The 17,248-nt window shown below is 37.7% G+C and overlaps 1 protein-coding gene across 2 annotated transcripts in view; it reads left to right on the top strand.

Annotated features, from left to right (window-relative positions):
- UBA2 (ubiquitin like modifier activating enzyme 2) overlaps positions 1–17,248 on the top strand; it is a 31,949-nt gene that overhangs the window by 3,887 nt on the left and 10,814 nt on the right. For both annotated transcript variants that reach the window (XM_059999904.1, XM_059999905.1), the window contains exons 4-12: positions 425–489; positions 1,887–1,987; positions 3,419–3,540; positions 9,184–9,251; positions 9,697–9,818; positions 13,409–13,508; positions 14,408–14,574; positions 16,309–16,402; positions 16,489–16,601. In XM_059999904.1, coding sequence (XP_059855887.1) covers positions 425–489; positions 1,887–1,987; positions 3,419–3,540; positions 9,184–9,251; positions 9,697–9,818; positions 13,409–13,508; positions 14,408–14,574; positions 16,309–16,402; positions 16,489–16,601 — 952 coding nt within the window. The remainder of the gene's footprint in view (positions 1–424; positions 490–1,886; positions 1,988–3,418; positions 3,541–9,183; positions 9,252–9,696; positions 9,819–13,408; positions 13,509–14,407; positions 14,575–16,308; positions 16,403–16,488; positions 16,602–17,248) is intronic.

Below are 17,248 nucleotides of genomic sequence, written 5' to 3'. Positions count from 1 at the left end.
TCCTTACCCTGTGTTGCTTTCCCAGTGCTGCTAAAAGCAGGGACCCTAGGGGCCTGAACCCTGCCTGATCCTGACCATGTGAGGTGAAGCTACAGGCCAGGCAGATCCTGGGAATGTATTCTTTGTATGTTCCCAGGCACTTGCTGCCCCAAGAAGGCCTGGTGGGACTCTCGAAGGCATGCCAGTTTGAGATTCTGCTCTGTGCCCGAGGTAGCTGGCCAAAACAGATGTGTGGTTTAAATCTGTTTCTGGTGTTTGGGGAAAAATCAAACCTATCTATATTGTAGAGACCCCTAATATCAGTTATTTTTGTACTTTTATTACTTTAATGTGCTTTTTAGGACCCTGTATTATACTGTGAAGCTCATGTGTAAGGCCGGTTGTTTTGGTGACCTTTTTTTTTTGTTGTTGTTTTACTTTGTAGCCCTGACTATAATGTGGAATTTTTTCGACAATTTATATTGGTTATGAATGCTTTAGATAACAGAGGTGAGATTATTTTAATACTTTTAATTCTAAGTATTTCCCTTCCTCCATAACAAGGTTGTTTACAAAATTAGTGTTAATTAAAATATTTCCTTATGAGTTAGAACTTAAAAGACCTAAAGGGAAGTAAGATCAGGTTTAAAGCTTGCCAATTGATTGTAATTTTAACTAGAACTAGTGTGAATATAGGGGAAGTTAAAATCATTAAAGAGGATGATGCATAGGTTGCGTGCATGTATATTTGTTTCAGATTATCCCAGCACTTAAGCACAGTGTGACTTCCTTCGTGTATGTGGAGATCTAAGAAATATCAGTGCCCAAATTTCACCCAAAACCAATTGAGTCAAACTCTGTAAATGGGACCTAAAGATCATATTTTTTCACAGTTCCCCAGATGATCTAAAGGGCAATGAAGGCTGAAAACCACTGTTTTGAGAGTAAGGCAATAGGATGTCAAAGTTAGCATAGAAGTCATGGCTCTTGAATTATTTTGGGTATATCTGGTGCTGCAATATATCAGACTGGATCCTATTACGTGTACACATTTTGGACCATTTAAACTTTACACAAGTTGGTGATATTTCATATAATCAAGTATCATATAGCCAGTTATTGTTAACAAATCTTTGTGTCTGGAATGTGGGGTGAAAATAACTTAAAATACTCTTTCTGTAACTACTTCCACATGTAAAAGTACATCTGTCAAATGACTTTGTAACAATTTGGGGCCAGAAATATCAAAAGAAAAAACATACAAAGTAGCATTAGAAAGAGGGTAACTCTTTTAACCAGACTCATCTTTTTTCCCCTCACCTTAAACTGCCTTAATAGTTCCAAGTTGGGACTTCCCTGGTGGTCCAGTGGTTGAGACTCTTGAGTTTCTACTGCAGGTGGCGTGGGTTTGATCCTTGGTCGGGGAACTAATACCCTGCATGCCGTGAGGCAAAAAAAAGAAAAAGAAAAAAAAGATAAATAGTTCCAAAGTTGATATTCCACATTCTCCATTTACTTCCATGTATTACCTGATAATTTTATTGGAATAAGAGCAAGTTAAGGGGTTGGAAAACGTTGAAACAATGTTTTAGCCATGTTTAATAGAAGTAGGTACAGCAATAGAGGAGGAAGGTGGCACTTCGGTATTAAAAAGTAATATATAGGGGTGCTTCTCCTACAGTAAATTTGTGATATAAATTCCTTACCTTTGAAATTTTGTTGAATGTCTCTTAAATGTCTATAACAGTTGTATTACTCTGGTCATAGCTAAGAAAGTTGTACATGAAATAAAAACAATAAAAAATGGTTTGGGTAAATTTCATCCTAATTAAAGGTAACTACATAATTTCTTTTTTCTTTTTTTCTTTTTTTTGGTAAACTCCTGTTAACTAGTATTTTTCTTCCAGCTGCCCGAAACCATGTTAATAGAATGTGTCTAGCAGCTGATGTCCCTCTTATTGAGAGTGGAACTGCTGGTTATCTTGGGCAAGTAACCACTATCAAAAAGGTAAAGTACTTTTTTTGGTTTGGTTTGTTTTGGTTTGTTTTTTGCTTCCCAAATATTTATTTGGGACCTTAAGGAGGGAAGAAGTAAACTTTGGATCTTTTAGCTCTGTGCAAAGATCTTTTAGCTCTGTGCTATTTTGTTTCATGTAGCTTATGTATTAAAATCCTTAGGCTGGCAAGCATAATAAACTTGCCTTTTTAAATTCTTAGTAGCCGTGAGACTACATGTCATGTTGTAGTTGATATATGGTAAACCAGCCTTCTGAAAAGTTACTTGTCTAAAGTCTGGATTTATAGATCTGAAGAGTACTTTGAAAAAAATTTTTGGAGTATTTGTGAGTACTGACATTTCAAATATTTAGATAAAACTAGAGAATAAGAACAAATACGTGTGTGTTCATAAACCCAGTTTTATACAATCTCAGCATTGTTATTCATTTGCTGCTCAAATCTTTTTTCTTTGAATTCTTTTAAGAAATTAAACATAGATACGTTTGAAGACTCATTTTGCAGGTTTTGAAACTAAAAGGAATTAAACTCTACTTGAAATTTGGTATTTTTGTCTGCTCTTTGGCAGTTTTTCCATATTGAAAATTGTGGCTGTGCTTCAGTTGTTTTTACTGTTTAATATTACTCTTCGAAAGCTTAATTTATATCATTCTACAAAGACTTATAAATATCAGCTTATGAGGGGTGACTGCTTGCCATATCGCTGCCCCCCAGAAAGCATATTGGAAGGACACCAGAAATGGCATTACGGAGAAAACACTTCATCTGCTGCAATTTATATTAAAATATTATTTGCAGGTTTGGGGTCTTTACCATGATCCTGAGACACTAGTGTGTGTTAAGACTGAGATTGAGAATTGCCAAGATAAAGAATATTCTAAGTTTTAGAAAATTATCTCAGGTGCCGTGGACTTCTTTGAAGGATTCCTTACAGTATAACTTTAAACATAACCCTTTAGCAACGAAATGAAGAGTATTTGGTTTGGTAATACTTAGGATTTTTCCATGTATCTGGATAGATCTGGAAATCAGTGCTTTAAATTCACTTAATCTTCAGGAGCTTATAAGGTAAATCTATAAATAATATTTAAATAACTGAGTTTCACAACTTTGAGAGATAATTGGTTGGAAAGTTATTTGTCTTTCCCCGTCTGTTTAGTGTGATCAAGGTAAACTTGTATTTTCTCCTCACCGGGCCAGGAATCAGAGAAGTCCTGGCTTAGTCTTAGCTGTGACTATGGTAGATTCAATTAACTTTTATGTTGTAGTTCCTTATCTGTAAAGTAAGGATTTTTGAGTCACTAATATTTTAAAATTTTCTTGACAGTTGGAATATAGATGAATGAAATGTCTATGATTATATTACAATATTGAGAAGCCACTATGATGGGATAAATGTTTTTCTCATGTCCTGACTTTGCAGGGTGTGACTGAGTGTTACGAATGTCATCCCAAACCAACCCAGAGAACTTTTCCTGGCTGTACAATTCGTAACACACCTTCAGAACCTATTCATTGCATCGTTTGGGCAAAATATTTGTTCAAGTAAGAGTATATATATTTCTGGGCATATTTTTAGTACTGATAATGGTCAGTGGGGTCATTCTTATTTAAATACCTTGGAGAAATTGTACTTATGATGATGACGCTTAGTCTGACTGGAGACAGGCATGTAACTAAATAAATACAAATCTATGTATTTGGAAATACTAAAACATACTTAGAAGTAACTCATTGGTTAAAAAAGAAATAATGGAAGTTGAAAATACTTCGTAATAATACTGAAAATACTACATGTGGAACTTGTAAGATACATTGAATGTGGTAGTTGGAAGAAAAGATACAGGCTTACACATATGAAGAGAGGTGAACATTAATGAGCAAAGCATCCAACTTATGTTAGAAAAAGAACAACATAAAGTCAAAAAAATTAGAAGGAACGGTATAATTGAGGTAAGAGCAAAAAATAAGTTGGCAAGTTTGATCATGAAAAGGAGGGGGGGATAGTTAACTAAGTGGGGAATATAATCTCAACACAGATTAGAATAATAAGGGGGAAAAAAGGGATGATAATAAAAGATTATGCCGCTACATATTCCCCCCACCCCCAGCTGCGGTGGGTCTTTGTTGCGGCATGCAGAAGCCTCTGCTGTGGCATGCAGGCTCTCTAGTTGTGGCCCTCATACTCAGGCTGCGTGTGGGCTTAGTTCCCTGACCAAGGGTGGAACCCGCATCCCCTGCATTGGAAGGTGGATTCTTAAGCACTAGACCAGCAGGGAAGTCCCTATGTCAGTACATTTTAAAAACTTAATGATTGGATAAATTCATTTTAAAAACTTAGAAAACTGACTCAAAAAGAAATAAAAGGCTCCCTAGGGAAATTTAATCAGTGGTTTAAATTTCTCTGACTGATGCACCAAACCTATGTGAATTTATAGGTGATTTCCACTAAATTTGCAAGGGATATATCATTCTAATCTTATGTAAAGTTTCAGAGAAACTTTTTTAAAAAATGGAATACTTCATGTTTTGGGGCTATCATATCTTTTTTTTTTTTTTTTTTTTTGCGGTACGCAGGCCTCTCACTGTTGTGGCCTCTCCCGTTGGCGGAGCACAGGCTCCGGATGCGCAGGCTCAGCGGCCATGGCTCGTGGGCCTAGCCACTCCGCGTCATGTGGGATCTTCCCGGACCGCACGAACCCGTGTCCCCTGCATCGGCAGGCGGACTCTCAACCACTGGACCACGAGGGAAGCCCCCAGGGGCTATCATATCTTTGATAGCAAAACCAGTTAAGGCTGGGGACTTCTCTGGTGGTCCACTGGGTAAGACTATGCGCTCCTAATGCAGGGGGCCCAGGTTCGATCCTGGGTCAGGGAACTAGATCCTGCATGCATGCTGCAACTAAGAGTCCGCATGCCACAACTAAGACCAGGCACTGCATGCATGCATGCATGAATAAATAAATAACCTCTTCTTTTTTAAGAGAGGGCATTTTGTTATTTATTTATTTACTTATGTATTTATTTACTTTTGGCTGCATTGGGTCTTCGTTGCTGCACGCAGGCTTTCTCTAGTTGCGGCGAGCAGGGGCTGCTGTTTGTTGTGGTGTGCGGTCTTATTGTAGTGGCTTCTCTTGTTGTGGAGCATGGGCTCTAGGTGCGCGGGCTTTAGTAGTTGTGGCTCGCAGGCTCAGTAGTTGTGACTCGTGGGCTCTAGAGCGCAGGCTCAGTAGTTGTGGTGCACAGGCTTCCTGGATCTGCGGCATGTGGGATGTTCCCAGACCAAGGCTCGAACCCGTGACCCCTGCATTGGCAGGCGGGTTCTTAACCACTGTGCCACCAGGGATGTCCTACATACATTATTTAAAAAACAAAACAGTTAAGGCTGTTATAAGAGGATAATTGCGAGACATTCTCATTCATAAATGTAGATGAAAAAATCCTATACAAAACATTAGCATACAAATCTAGAATGGTGTAAAACAAAAGTATATCATAACCAAGCTGTATTTATTCCAGGAATGCAAGCATGGTTTAACACTAGAAAAATCTATAAATGGCATTTACTTCATTAAGAATTTAAAGAGAAACTATATAATCTTCATAGATGTCGAAAAAGCATTTGGTAAAATTTAGCAAACACCTTTTCATGACAAAAATTCTTAGTAAACTAGGAAGAGAACTTTATCAACCTGATAAAAAATATTTTCTAGAAATCTACAGCAAACATTAGTTTTCTTTATTTTTTGATTAAGGTATAATCACTCAGAAAAGTACACATATAATAGTATAACAACAAAATTTCACAAGAAATACACTTGCAAGCTTTATTTACTTGGCAAACATTTTTTTTCTTTTTTAGTAGACTTTTTAGAACAGCTTCAGATTTACAGAACGATTGAGAAGATAGCACAGAGTTCCCACACCCAGTTTCCTGTTACTAACATCTTAGTATGACGTACATAACAATGAGCCAATATTGATAACATTATTTATTAACCAAAGTCCATAGTTTATTTAAATCTCCTTAGTTTTTGCCCAATGTCTTTTTTTCTGTTCCAGGATACCCCATTATAGTTAGTTATATCTTTAGGCCCACCTTAAGGGGGCTGTGACAGTTTCTTAAGACTTTGCTTGTTTTTGATGACCTTGTTAGTTTTGAAGAGTACTGGTCAGGTTTTTTTTTGGCTGCATTGGGTCTTCGTTGCTGCGTGCAGGCTTTCTCTAGTTGCAGCGAGTGGGTGCTGCTCTTCGTTGTGGTGTACAGGCTTCTCATTGCGGTGGCTTCTTGTTGCGGAGCATGGGCTCTAGGCACGCAGGCTCAGTAGTTGCGGTGCGCGGGCTCTGGGGTGCAGGCTCAGTAGTTGTGACGCACGGGCTTAGTTGCTCCACAGCACGTGGGATCTTCCCGGACCAGGGATTGAACCCGTGTCCCCCTGCATTGGCAGGCGGATTCTTAACCACTGCACCACCAGGGAAGTCCCTGGTCAGGTATTTTTTAGGATGCCCCACTGTCGGAATTTGTCTGATGTTTTTCTCTTGATGATACTGTGGTTATGGATTTTTGGGAGAAAGATCACAGAGGTAAAGTGCCATTTTCATCATATCATATGAAGGGTACATGTTGTCAACATGTTTTATGACTATTAATGTAGGCCTTGATTACTTTAAGGTAGTGTTTGTTTTCTCCACTGTAAAGTTACTCTCTCCCTTTTCTATATTGTCCTGTCTCTTCTCACCCATTTATTGATACCAGTGTGGACTCATTGATATTGAATATGGTTTCGGTTATAATCTTATACTGTTTTATTTTGTTGCTCAAATTGTTCCAGCTTTGGCCACTGGGAGCTCTTCAGTTGGCTTTGTGCTCTTTGATATACTGCCATCAATGTGTGGGGGTTTTTTGGAGCAATTCCTTACTTTCTGGTACTACAAGATGCTCCACGCTCATCTTTTATGTTTCCTGCTTCAGCCCTAGAATTAGACATTTCTTCAAGGAGCCCTGGTTCCTTTAATTGAAGAATGATACTAGCAACCAAGATGCAAGTGCTTAGGCATAGTTCTGGGGTGCCATTTCTTTTAGGCCCTCTTAGCTGACAGAGCAAAAAATATGTTTATACTAATTTGTATATATAAAATATTGATATGATTCAATGCAATTCTAATTAAAATCTCATCAGGGATTTTATTGGAACTTGTTCAGCTGATTCTGAAATTTATATGGAAGAATAAAGCCTAAGCAGAACCACAAAACACTCTTGGAAAAGAGTAAGTTGAGGGGACTTGCTCTAACAGATTTCAAGATTTAATATAAGGTAAAAATAATTTAGTGAGTTGCTGGTGCAGGGATAGAAAAACAGACTGTAACTGAGGTTGCACAGTAGATCCCAGATGAAAGAAGGGACTAAATAGAAGGGAAGGCAGTTCACTACCAATGTGGAAAAAAATTGTATTCTCTACTTCAAACGATATGTGTAAATTAACAATATATAGAAATTAAGTCCAAGTGGATTAATTATTCAGATGTGAAAGACAAAACTTTAAATTTTTCTAATATAGAAGAAAATCTTTATCTTTGGGGTTAAGGAACAATTTCTCAAGATACAGAAGTGTTAATTATAAAATAAAGGATTGATACATTCAAATTCATTTAGTGTTTTGTCATCAAGAGACATTAAATGATGTATAAATAATAAGCTGTTATATGGGATGAAATAGCTGTAACATATAAGCAACTAAAACTGTGATCTGGAATATATTCCTGTAATCAATAGGAAAAAGACAACCTGACAAAATAATACTAACAGACATTTTTTCACTTAAAGGGAAACCCAAATAGGCAATAAGCAAATGAAGATAGTGTTTAACTTTATGATTGACTTGCAAAATCATGAATAAACCCACAGTAACATACTATTTTATACTTGCTAGTTTGGCGCAGAACATTAGGTGCGGAGAGGAAGTAAGTCGATAGGAACTCTTATATGCCGTTGTGGGGCTGTATTTTGGGGCACAGCCAGTGTGGGAAGCAAATGGCCATTTTCTTGTAAAGTGTATCAGGATCTTTGAGATTTTTACTGTGCAAAGGATTTCTTTAAGATAGCTTTATTATCAGACTTCCCTGGTGGTCCAGTGGTTAAGACTCCGTACTTCCCATGTAGCGGGCACAGGTTCGATCCCTGGTCGGGGAAGTTCCGCGTGTTGCAGCCAAAAAAAAAAAAAAAAAAAAAAAACATAGCTTTTTAAGATAGCTTTATTTTAAGCTACGTGCTTGAGGAATGGTTGGAAAGTTATTAAACAATTCTTAGGATAACTTGCTTAACGAAAGAGAATTTCAGCTTAATGCTTTTCTGTTATTTCTTATAAAAGAAAACCATCTTATTCACTGCTGAGTTTCTTGCACCTAGACCAGTGCCTCGCACATATAGGTGGGTCAGTATTTGTTTAACAGCTAGCTGCAGGTATACTTCACAATTATTATTCTGGCAGTGGAATATTATCCATGTTGGAATGTAAAAGCTGCTCACGTGTCTCTTGATCAAAGATTTTAACATAGGAATTTGCAGAGCCTAGCTGGCAGAAGTGAACCTAGGTCTACTAAAATGTAGCCTTGCCTGTGTTGTGGTTGAAATGAGAATGCAAGCAGTTTTGTTTTGTTTTTTTTTTATTTAGTTAGTTTTGGCTACGTTGGGTCTTCGTTGCTGCGTGCAGGCTTTCTCTAGTTGTGGCGAGCGGGGCTACTCTTTGTTGTGGTGCGTGGGCTTCTCATTGCGGTAGCTTCTCTTCTGGCGGAGCATGGGCTCTAGGCGTGTGGGCTTCAGTAGTTGTGGCACACGGGCTCAGTACTTGTGGCTCGTGGGCTCTAGAGCACAGGCTCAGTATGGGCGCATGAGCTTAGTTGCTCTGCAGCATGTGGGATCTTCCCAGACCAAGGCTCAAACCCGTGTCCCCTGCATTGGCAGGCAGATTCTTAACCACTGTGCCACCAGGGAAGTCCCTGCAAGCTGTTTTAAACAGAATGTTTTAATACTTTTAAGTTTATGAAACATAATTTGTCAGTTGTTTATTTTTCATCCCTACTAAAGATTTGAGATAACTAATTTTGTTGTTTTTGAGAAAAGTAGGAAAAGTTAACCTTTGTTCAGAGTATTTTGTTGTACATAAATATTTACTATTCTTAAATTATAGCCAGTTGTTTGGGGAAGAGGATGCTGATCAAGAAGTGTCTCCTGACAGAGCTGACCCTGAAGCTTCCTGTGAGTAAACCAGTTGGGGTATATTTTCTTATTGGTGAGCACTATCTTTATTTTGCTAATTTAATATTGATAGCTTAATGCGGGGGGAAATAATTGCTGTTATGTGCTAGATAATATGTATTTAAGATGTGTTTTTAAAAATGGGTACTGCCATTTTACTTGTGAGGAAACAGTGTTCAGGGAAATTTTACAAATCTAGTAAATAGAGCCAGGAGTTGTTCCCAGATCTGATCATAGGTCTGTACTTGGAACTGCTCTACATATGGCCTTCAGAAACTGAGGCAGAAAAAGATGGTGATGAGCATGTTATAATTCTGTCTCCTTGAACTCAGAATGTGTCAGATGCTGGTGACCTCCATGATTGACTCTTTTTTCCCCTAAGGGTAGATGAGAGCTTAGTTCTATACTAACTACAGTTGAAAATAAAATGGTGTTTGTTTTGTAGGGGAACCAATGGAAGCCGAAGCCAGAGCCAGAGCATCTAATGAAGATGGTGACATTAAACGTATTTCCACCAAGGAATGGGCTAAATCAACTGGATATGATCCAGTTAAACTTTTTACCAAGGTTAGGTTTACTTTTTTTTATAATTGTAGATAGATTTTTGTTACTCTGTTTTAAACTAGTACATGATTGAATTACACTTCTTTTTATGCCTACTGCTGTCTTAGTGAATTCATTGATGCAGGTGGGATAAACAAGTTTGAGATTTTAACATCAATACTAAATCAGTATAGCATCTTTATAGAAGGTAAAATACAGAGGCTTGCTTATTCACTCTTGGTTGTCTTTCCTTCCCTCAATTTCACTGAACTTCTTGATTTTCTTTATATAACTGACTTTTGGTTCCTGCTGTTTCTCGTCTTATATCCCTTTGCTGCTCAGATCTTCTATTGAGAGTTTGGGTGACATGTTCTAAATTGCTCTTGAATCCCTAAGCCTGTGTTCTTGGGTGAATTCCTCTTCATTTTATATATTGTTTGCTCAGTATTTTTAGAGAAATCTGTAAGATTGCTTTAATTAGGTCTACCTAATTATGGCTCAGCTAGGCCCCCAGATCTGTGTTTTTAAAAGTCTTTTCTCTTTTCCCTGCTTCTTTTTTTTTTTTAATTAAAAAAATTTTTTTTGGCGGGGGGGTGCTTCCCTGGTGGCGCAGTGGTTGAGAGTCTGCCTGCCGATGCAGGGGACACAGGTTCGTGCCCCGGTCCGGGAAGATCCCACATGCTGTGGAGCGGCTAGGCCCGTGAGCCATGGCCGCTGAGCCTAAGCGTCCGGAGCCTGTGCTCCGCAGCGGGAGAGGCCACAACAGTGAGAGACCCGCGTACCGCAAAAAAAAAAAAAAAAAAAATTTTTAATTGGAATATAGTTGATTTACAGTGTTGTGTTAGTTTCAGGTGTGCAGCAAAGTGAGTCAGTTATACATATATGTATATTCACTTTTTTTAAGATTCTTTTCCCATATAGGTCATTACAGAGTACTGAATTCCCTGTGCTATACAGTAGGTTCTTACTAGCTCTTTCCTGTTTGAGAGAAATCCCTTTGAGTAAAGGCTAGCGCTTCCACCTGCTATTTTTCTGTCTTGTACCTTTTTCTTCAAATAGTATTTTCTCTCTCCCCTGCATCTTGAGTCTCCTGGCTCCTCCTGTCTGCTTTCTGACATGCACACGTCCTGTTGTCCTAAGCAAATGGCCTACTGCTCCCTCCAGCTTCTATTTCATCTTTCCTCAGTGACAATACATGTCACAGGTTGACTTTCTTAAACCTACTGCATTTATTTCCTCACTACAGCCTTTACCTTAGAAAATGGTTTTTATTTTGATTATACTTAAAATCAAATGCACTTAACTCTGATACGGATATCGACAGTGTTTTCCAAACTAGTATCCATATACCTATTTCCATTCCAACCTGAGCAGCAGTTGAATGCCAGAATAATCTGAAGTACCTCTCCAATCCGTTGTTCAGCAGGTAACTTTAAGCATCTGCTGTGTGCCAGGGACCACTTTAAGTACAGAGGATTTAGTGGTGAAAGACAGAAAATAGGGTCCCAGCTCTTTTTAGGGAGGGAACTCAGCATCTAGAAGGGAAGTCAAACATTGAACAAGGAATTTCAAGTTCAGATGCATTGGAACCCTCTAATAATAAGTAAACTTAACCCCACTTATTATTAAACATTATTATTAAACCTAGTATGAGGGTTCGGAAGAGGCTGTCCAGAGGCTGTCAAGACTTCTTTAAAGTCTTGACATTTCAACTCAAGACTTTAAAGAATAAGGGTGGGGATGAGTGTGCAGCATATAGAAAGAAAGTTTTAGGTTGAAGAACTGAAATAATTCCCATTAAACGGGAGAGTGGAAAGAGGACTGGAAAGGTAAGCTGAGGTTAGATCTGGCAGGACTTTCTAGGTCACGATAAGGATGTTATACGAAGACAGTGGGAATCCATTAAAGGGTAGTGTATAAGGTATAGAAAGTATGCAGTGCACTGTTGTAGGACCTGATGTTCCTCTTGTAACCAATATGGGACAGTGCCTTCTGGAGTGTGCAATGCCAGAGAAATCTGAAGTACAACCCATCTGCATTCCCAGTGGAGTGTGGAGGAAAAGTTAGACTCAACAGGACTTTGTATGTATAAAGTCAGGAACGAAGAATAATACTAACTGGTTTCCTGCTGGGCAGCAGGTGAACAGAGGTGCCGTTCTCTGAGATAGGTAGGGTGGGAAACAGATGTGTGCGTGGGGGTTGGGGAAGAGGGGAAGGTGATAGAATTAATTTTGAGATTCTTCTCGGATATTAGCGAGATGACAGGTGGTTCTATAGGTAAATAGAGCAGTTTAGACTAGGGATTTGGTTGAGATTCATAGGTTTATAGAATGAGACAGGAGTGTGAAGATAGGGACTTCCCAGGTGGTTCAGTGGTTAGAATCCACCTGCTAATGCAGGGGACACGGGTTCAAGCCCTGGTCTGGGAAGATCCCACATGCTGCGGAGCAACTAAGCCCATGCGCCACAACCACTGAGCCTGCGCTCTAGAGCCCGTCAGCCAGAACTGCTGAGCTCACGTGCTACAACTACTGAAGCCCGCGTGCCTAGAGCCTGTGCTCTGTAACAAGAGGAGCCACCGCAGTGAGAACCCTGCACACCACAACGAAGAGTAGCTCCCGCTCACCGCAACTAGAGAAAGCCTGCACACAGCAACGAAGACCCAACGCTGCCAAAAATAAATAAATAAATATTTTAAAAAACTTACAGTACTCAGAACTGTGTGGTTTTCACACTGAGTTGTACTCTAATTAGTTGTATATTTGGCTGGTTTTCAAAGATTAAGGATGCTTAATAAATATTTATTGAATTGAGTATATTTTGATAGAAATAGTTCTTTTAACTTAGCTACATCTAAATTCATACCCGGTACATACAACAAACCTGTGGAATAAATCAGTCAACAATAGAAAATATAGCTAAGGAAAAGGTAAAACTATTAAAATCATCTGGTATTCTGCCACATAGGAAGTGTGATTCATGTGATGGTCTCTCAGTCTACATGTGGTAATGTTTATGTTTTTATTTTCGAAATAGGAATTGTTTTGTGTGTTTGAGGTTATTTGGGGGGGCGGGAGCACATTTCAAAGATGTTGCAGATGGTTAAGAAATTCTGTTTTTGAGCCCTTTTTAAATGTGTGTGCTTTACTGGTATGTCCCACAAACTTGGAGATGTTGCTAACTGGTACCTTTAGGCTCAGTTCTTATGGAGTTCGTGTGTATTCACTTAGTCTGCTTGAATGGTATGATTGTGCTTCCGACTGATCTGAGGAGCTAATTTAGGGGAGGTGACTTGGGAGGACAGGGTCAGTCAGCACAGTTCAGAGTTCCCTTACTCTGCTTTCACCAGCGTCTCTGATTTTATCTGTTTTCACATACGGGGGTTTTGTGTAAAATTTCCTTTTACACAAAGTTTTAAGCTCCCCCTGCCCCTTTGAGAATTGTTAATCTACTGGTATATAACATGTGTTCTTTAAATCAGATTTTATAGTGTAATGTTTAAAGTAAATCAGCAGGGAAATTTTGTTATATTTTGTCAGCATAGGGACTGTAGAGTTCATGGAATTTACCATTCTTCCTTTCCTTCTTTCCTTCTTCCCTTCTTTCTATCTTAGCTTTTTAAAGATGATATCAGGTATCTGTTGACAATGGACAAACTGTGGCGGAAAAGGAAACCTCCAGTTCCATTGGATTGGGCCGAAGTGCAAAGTCAAGGTGAAGGATACATTTTTGTCTTTGGGATAACCTAAATTGGAAATTCTCTAACCTAAAGTCTTTAAACAGCCCTGTCATTTCTTGGTGTACAGTGGTATACACGCATGGTAAGAAATTCAGACAGTTCAGCAAAGTATGAAGAAGGAAAATCACTGGAAATCTCATCACCTAGGGAAATAGTTACTATTAATGTTTTAGGGAATGTCTTGGTGATGACTCCGTGCACGTAGACGCAGACAGTTGTATATGCATTTTCCGTAAATGGAATCATACTATTTATATACTCTGACTTGCTCTTTTCAGTCAGTATTATTTAACTAGTCCCTTATCAGTTAACATTTAGTTGTTTCATATTTTCCCTGACATAAAGTGTTGTTCCTTTAACTTATTTATAACTTTAAGTGCAAGAAAAACTATTGTAGTAGTGACTACTTCCTTACCCACTCTCCTTCAACACATTGTGTCTCAGCTTGTTTTGCACAGCAGTGTTCAGCATAGTGGAACTTAAAAGGTACCAGGAGACTTAGGATGTCAGTTTGGAGCAGTTTTCTATAGTTATCTACAGTAACGGATATGTCACTTTATGGCCCAATTCAATTATTGCTCTAATAGCTTCCGCTTTCTGAATGCTAACTATGTTCTGGGCATAGTGATTATTATCTTATCTACATTATATTCTTGAATCCTCTAGTAATCTCCTTATGAAGTTCTGAGACAGTCTTGCACCTTTCCCATATCAATATTAGCGATTTTCTTGTACACATAAGTGTATCATAGTGATAATTACTTTAATGGAATTTGTTTCATATTATTTGATTTTCTTATCGTCGGGTATTGAATTGTTAAACAGAGTAGAGGAATGATGTTAATAGTGAAATTTCTAATATTCTTTTCTTTAGGAGAAGAAACCAATGCATCAGATCAACAAAATGAACCACAGTTAGGTCTGAGAGACCAGCAAGTTCTAGATGTGAAGAGCTATGCACGTCTTTTTTCAAAGAGCATTGAGACTTTGAGAGTTCACTTAGCAGAAAAGGGAGATGGAGCTGAGCTTATATGGGACAAGGTTTGTTTTGAAAATGTGGGGCAGTTACTTGTATATCAAATGTATATTTTAGTTCTTGAGCTGTACCAGAACCTAGTAATTTGGGGATATTGTTTATTCTGCCAGATTTTGAGGACAAGTTGATTTTTGTTTGGATGTTTTCATCTCTAATTACTACATTGAACAATGAATTTTCTATATGTGAATTTAAGCAATATCATAAAACCTCATTTTAGATTCTCACGTGTTCATGGTTTATAAATGTGACTTTAATGGAGTAAAATGTTTATCTGACTTAAGCAAATAGGCTTAAGAGAACTTCTTACGTAATAGAGATTTGTTAATAGAAGTCATAATATCTTTTTGGAGACAGCAGCTCATAGGCCTAATTTGGCCTTGAGAGTAATAAAATTGCCTTTTAACTCTTAAAAGTCTGAGAGACTTCTCAATTGAAAAATGAGATGTAGTCTTTCTTACAAGTTAAAACAATATTTAAAAGTATTTTGCAGTTAAATGTTACATTTTGAAATTTGGTGAGTTTACTTATTTTTAATTGTAGTCAATATTTTCTGTGGCTGTAAATGATTTATCTGATAAAGTTTATATGTTCATGTATTGGTAAAGATTTGCTGTGAGTTTTAAAGTAAGGAGAAAAGTTTGATCAGTTTAAGAAAACTAAGGTAACTTTATGTGCAAATTTTGAGATGGGTTGAATCAGTCATCTGAAATAAAGCTGGTAAATTTAGATTGGGGGAGTCTTGTAAACATTAGTCTTTAGGGTTTGTGTGCTATAAGGAGTAACTTAAAAATTTTTTTTTTCATTGTTACTGTTACACTAGTGGTTTGGGAGGTTTTCATCTATACACAGGGGCTACATAACAAAACTTGGAACTGAATTGTTAGCCTCTGTGAGTAAACTCTGAAACTAATGGGTGTGATAAGCCAATTGCCTGGGGAAGTACCTGATGGACACTGTGTTAAATAATCATATTTAATCCTCACCACAACCTTACAAGATGTTTATATAATTTTCCCTGTTTAACAGATTAATGAATATTGGCTCAGGGAGGTTTATTTGCCTGTGGTTACATAGCCAGCTAAATAAGTACGTAAAGAACCCACGTTCTATCAATGCTTTTTCTTTTATACTTTGGTGTTTCTGAATTATGGGCTACGATAGTTTCTTCTCAGTTCAAAGCCGGAAACCTTGCTGAAATCTAACTAGAGAGACTAGGATATAGGCTCAGGAAGAACAGAAGTTGTAAAGGGAAAATTATTGTCCTGCCACATCTGAAAAGAAACAGTATAGGTCTGTGGAGTACATGAAGGGAGTTTGGAGAAGGAAAGCCAAAAGGAGTAGTTCAGCTGTTTCTGAGGCTTCAATGAAATAGCTTTCTCAAAACAGCTTGTGTTCCCTGGGGTCTGTACTTGTCAAACAACCTTATTGTTGACTGATGGACCCAAGGAAGGATTGCCACAATCAATAAATGGAATTGGTATTCTGGTCTATACCCTTAGTCTCCAGTGCATTTGTTTAAGCAGGAGTGAATTCCTAGAACCTGCTGGCTCTTGGTAAGACCACATTCCTGGATCACAGGAGCTGATGATGAGCCCCTGCCCCCTTCTCATCCAGAGAGGCCATCTCTTGTTCTAGTTGACTTGTTATAAATGTGTGAAACTGCTGTTCTGAAAGAAATACTAGCCAAATGAGTAAATTTGTGGGGAGACTTGTTAAATTGTTTAAATTATTGGCAGGATGACCCATCTGCAATGGATTTCGTCACCTCTGCTGCAAACCTCAGGATGCATATTTTCAGTATGAATATGAAGAGCAGATTTGATATCAAATGTAAGTTTTTTTGTACTTCAGTTGTATCATCTAAAATTCTAAGGTTTTTAACAGCTAAACTTTTTTTTTTTTTTTTTTTTTTCCAGCAATGGCAGGGAACATTATTCCTGCTATCGCTACTACTAATGCAGTGATTGCTGGGTTGATAGTATTGGAAGGATTGAAGATTTTATCAGGAAAAATAGACCAGTGTAGAACAGTGAGTGTTTCTATTTGCAATTTTTAAATTAAAACAATAAAATTGGTTTAAAGCAATGGAAAAGTAATTATTCAAGTTACCTTGTGAGTTGCATGTTTAAGTAAGCTTCCTGGAAATTATAACAAAAAGGAAAACACATTTGCTTCTCTTATTTTTGTCACATTTGCAGAAGCTAGTTTGCTTCTAACATTTCTAGTTTTACTGATTCCTTGGAAGAACTCATTGTGTGAGTTCTTATATTAACTTTTCTCAATTGTTTTTCAGTTCTAAGAGTTCTCTGGTTTAAAATTCTATTTGGTTGTTTTATAGTCCCCTGTTCTTCAGTCATTTTTTGTCACTCTTTTTTATTTTAAACTTATATTTGATCATGTTTATGTCTGAAATCTTTATGGATGAGTTTACAGTCATCTGCTAGATCTCTCTCATAGTGTTTTGTTTGCTTATGTGATACATGATTTTTTAAAAAAACAATTAGTATTTGTTAAAACTATATCTGTGATAACTCTTTAAGGACCTGTTGAAGGTGTGTTTCTTCAGAGAGGATTTTGTGTTTAATTTTATTTATTTAGTCTTTAAAATTTTATTTATTCATTTATTTATGGCTGCATTGGGTCTTCGTTGCTGTGTGCACGGGCTTTCTCTAGTTG

Source organism: Delphinus delphis, chromosome 20 (assembly GCF_949987515.2).
Source record: "Delphinus delphis chromosome 20, mDelDel1.2, whole genome shotgun sequence".
Lineage (NCBI taxonomy): Eukaryota > Metazoa > Chordata > Mammalia > Artiodactyla > Delphinidae > Delphinus > Delphinus delphis.
Note: the sequence above shows the minus strand (reverse complement) of the source record. Positions and strands in the feature narration are given on the sequence as shown.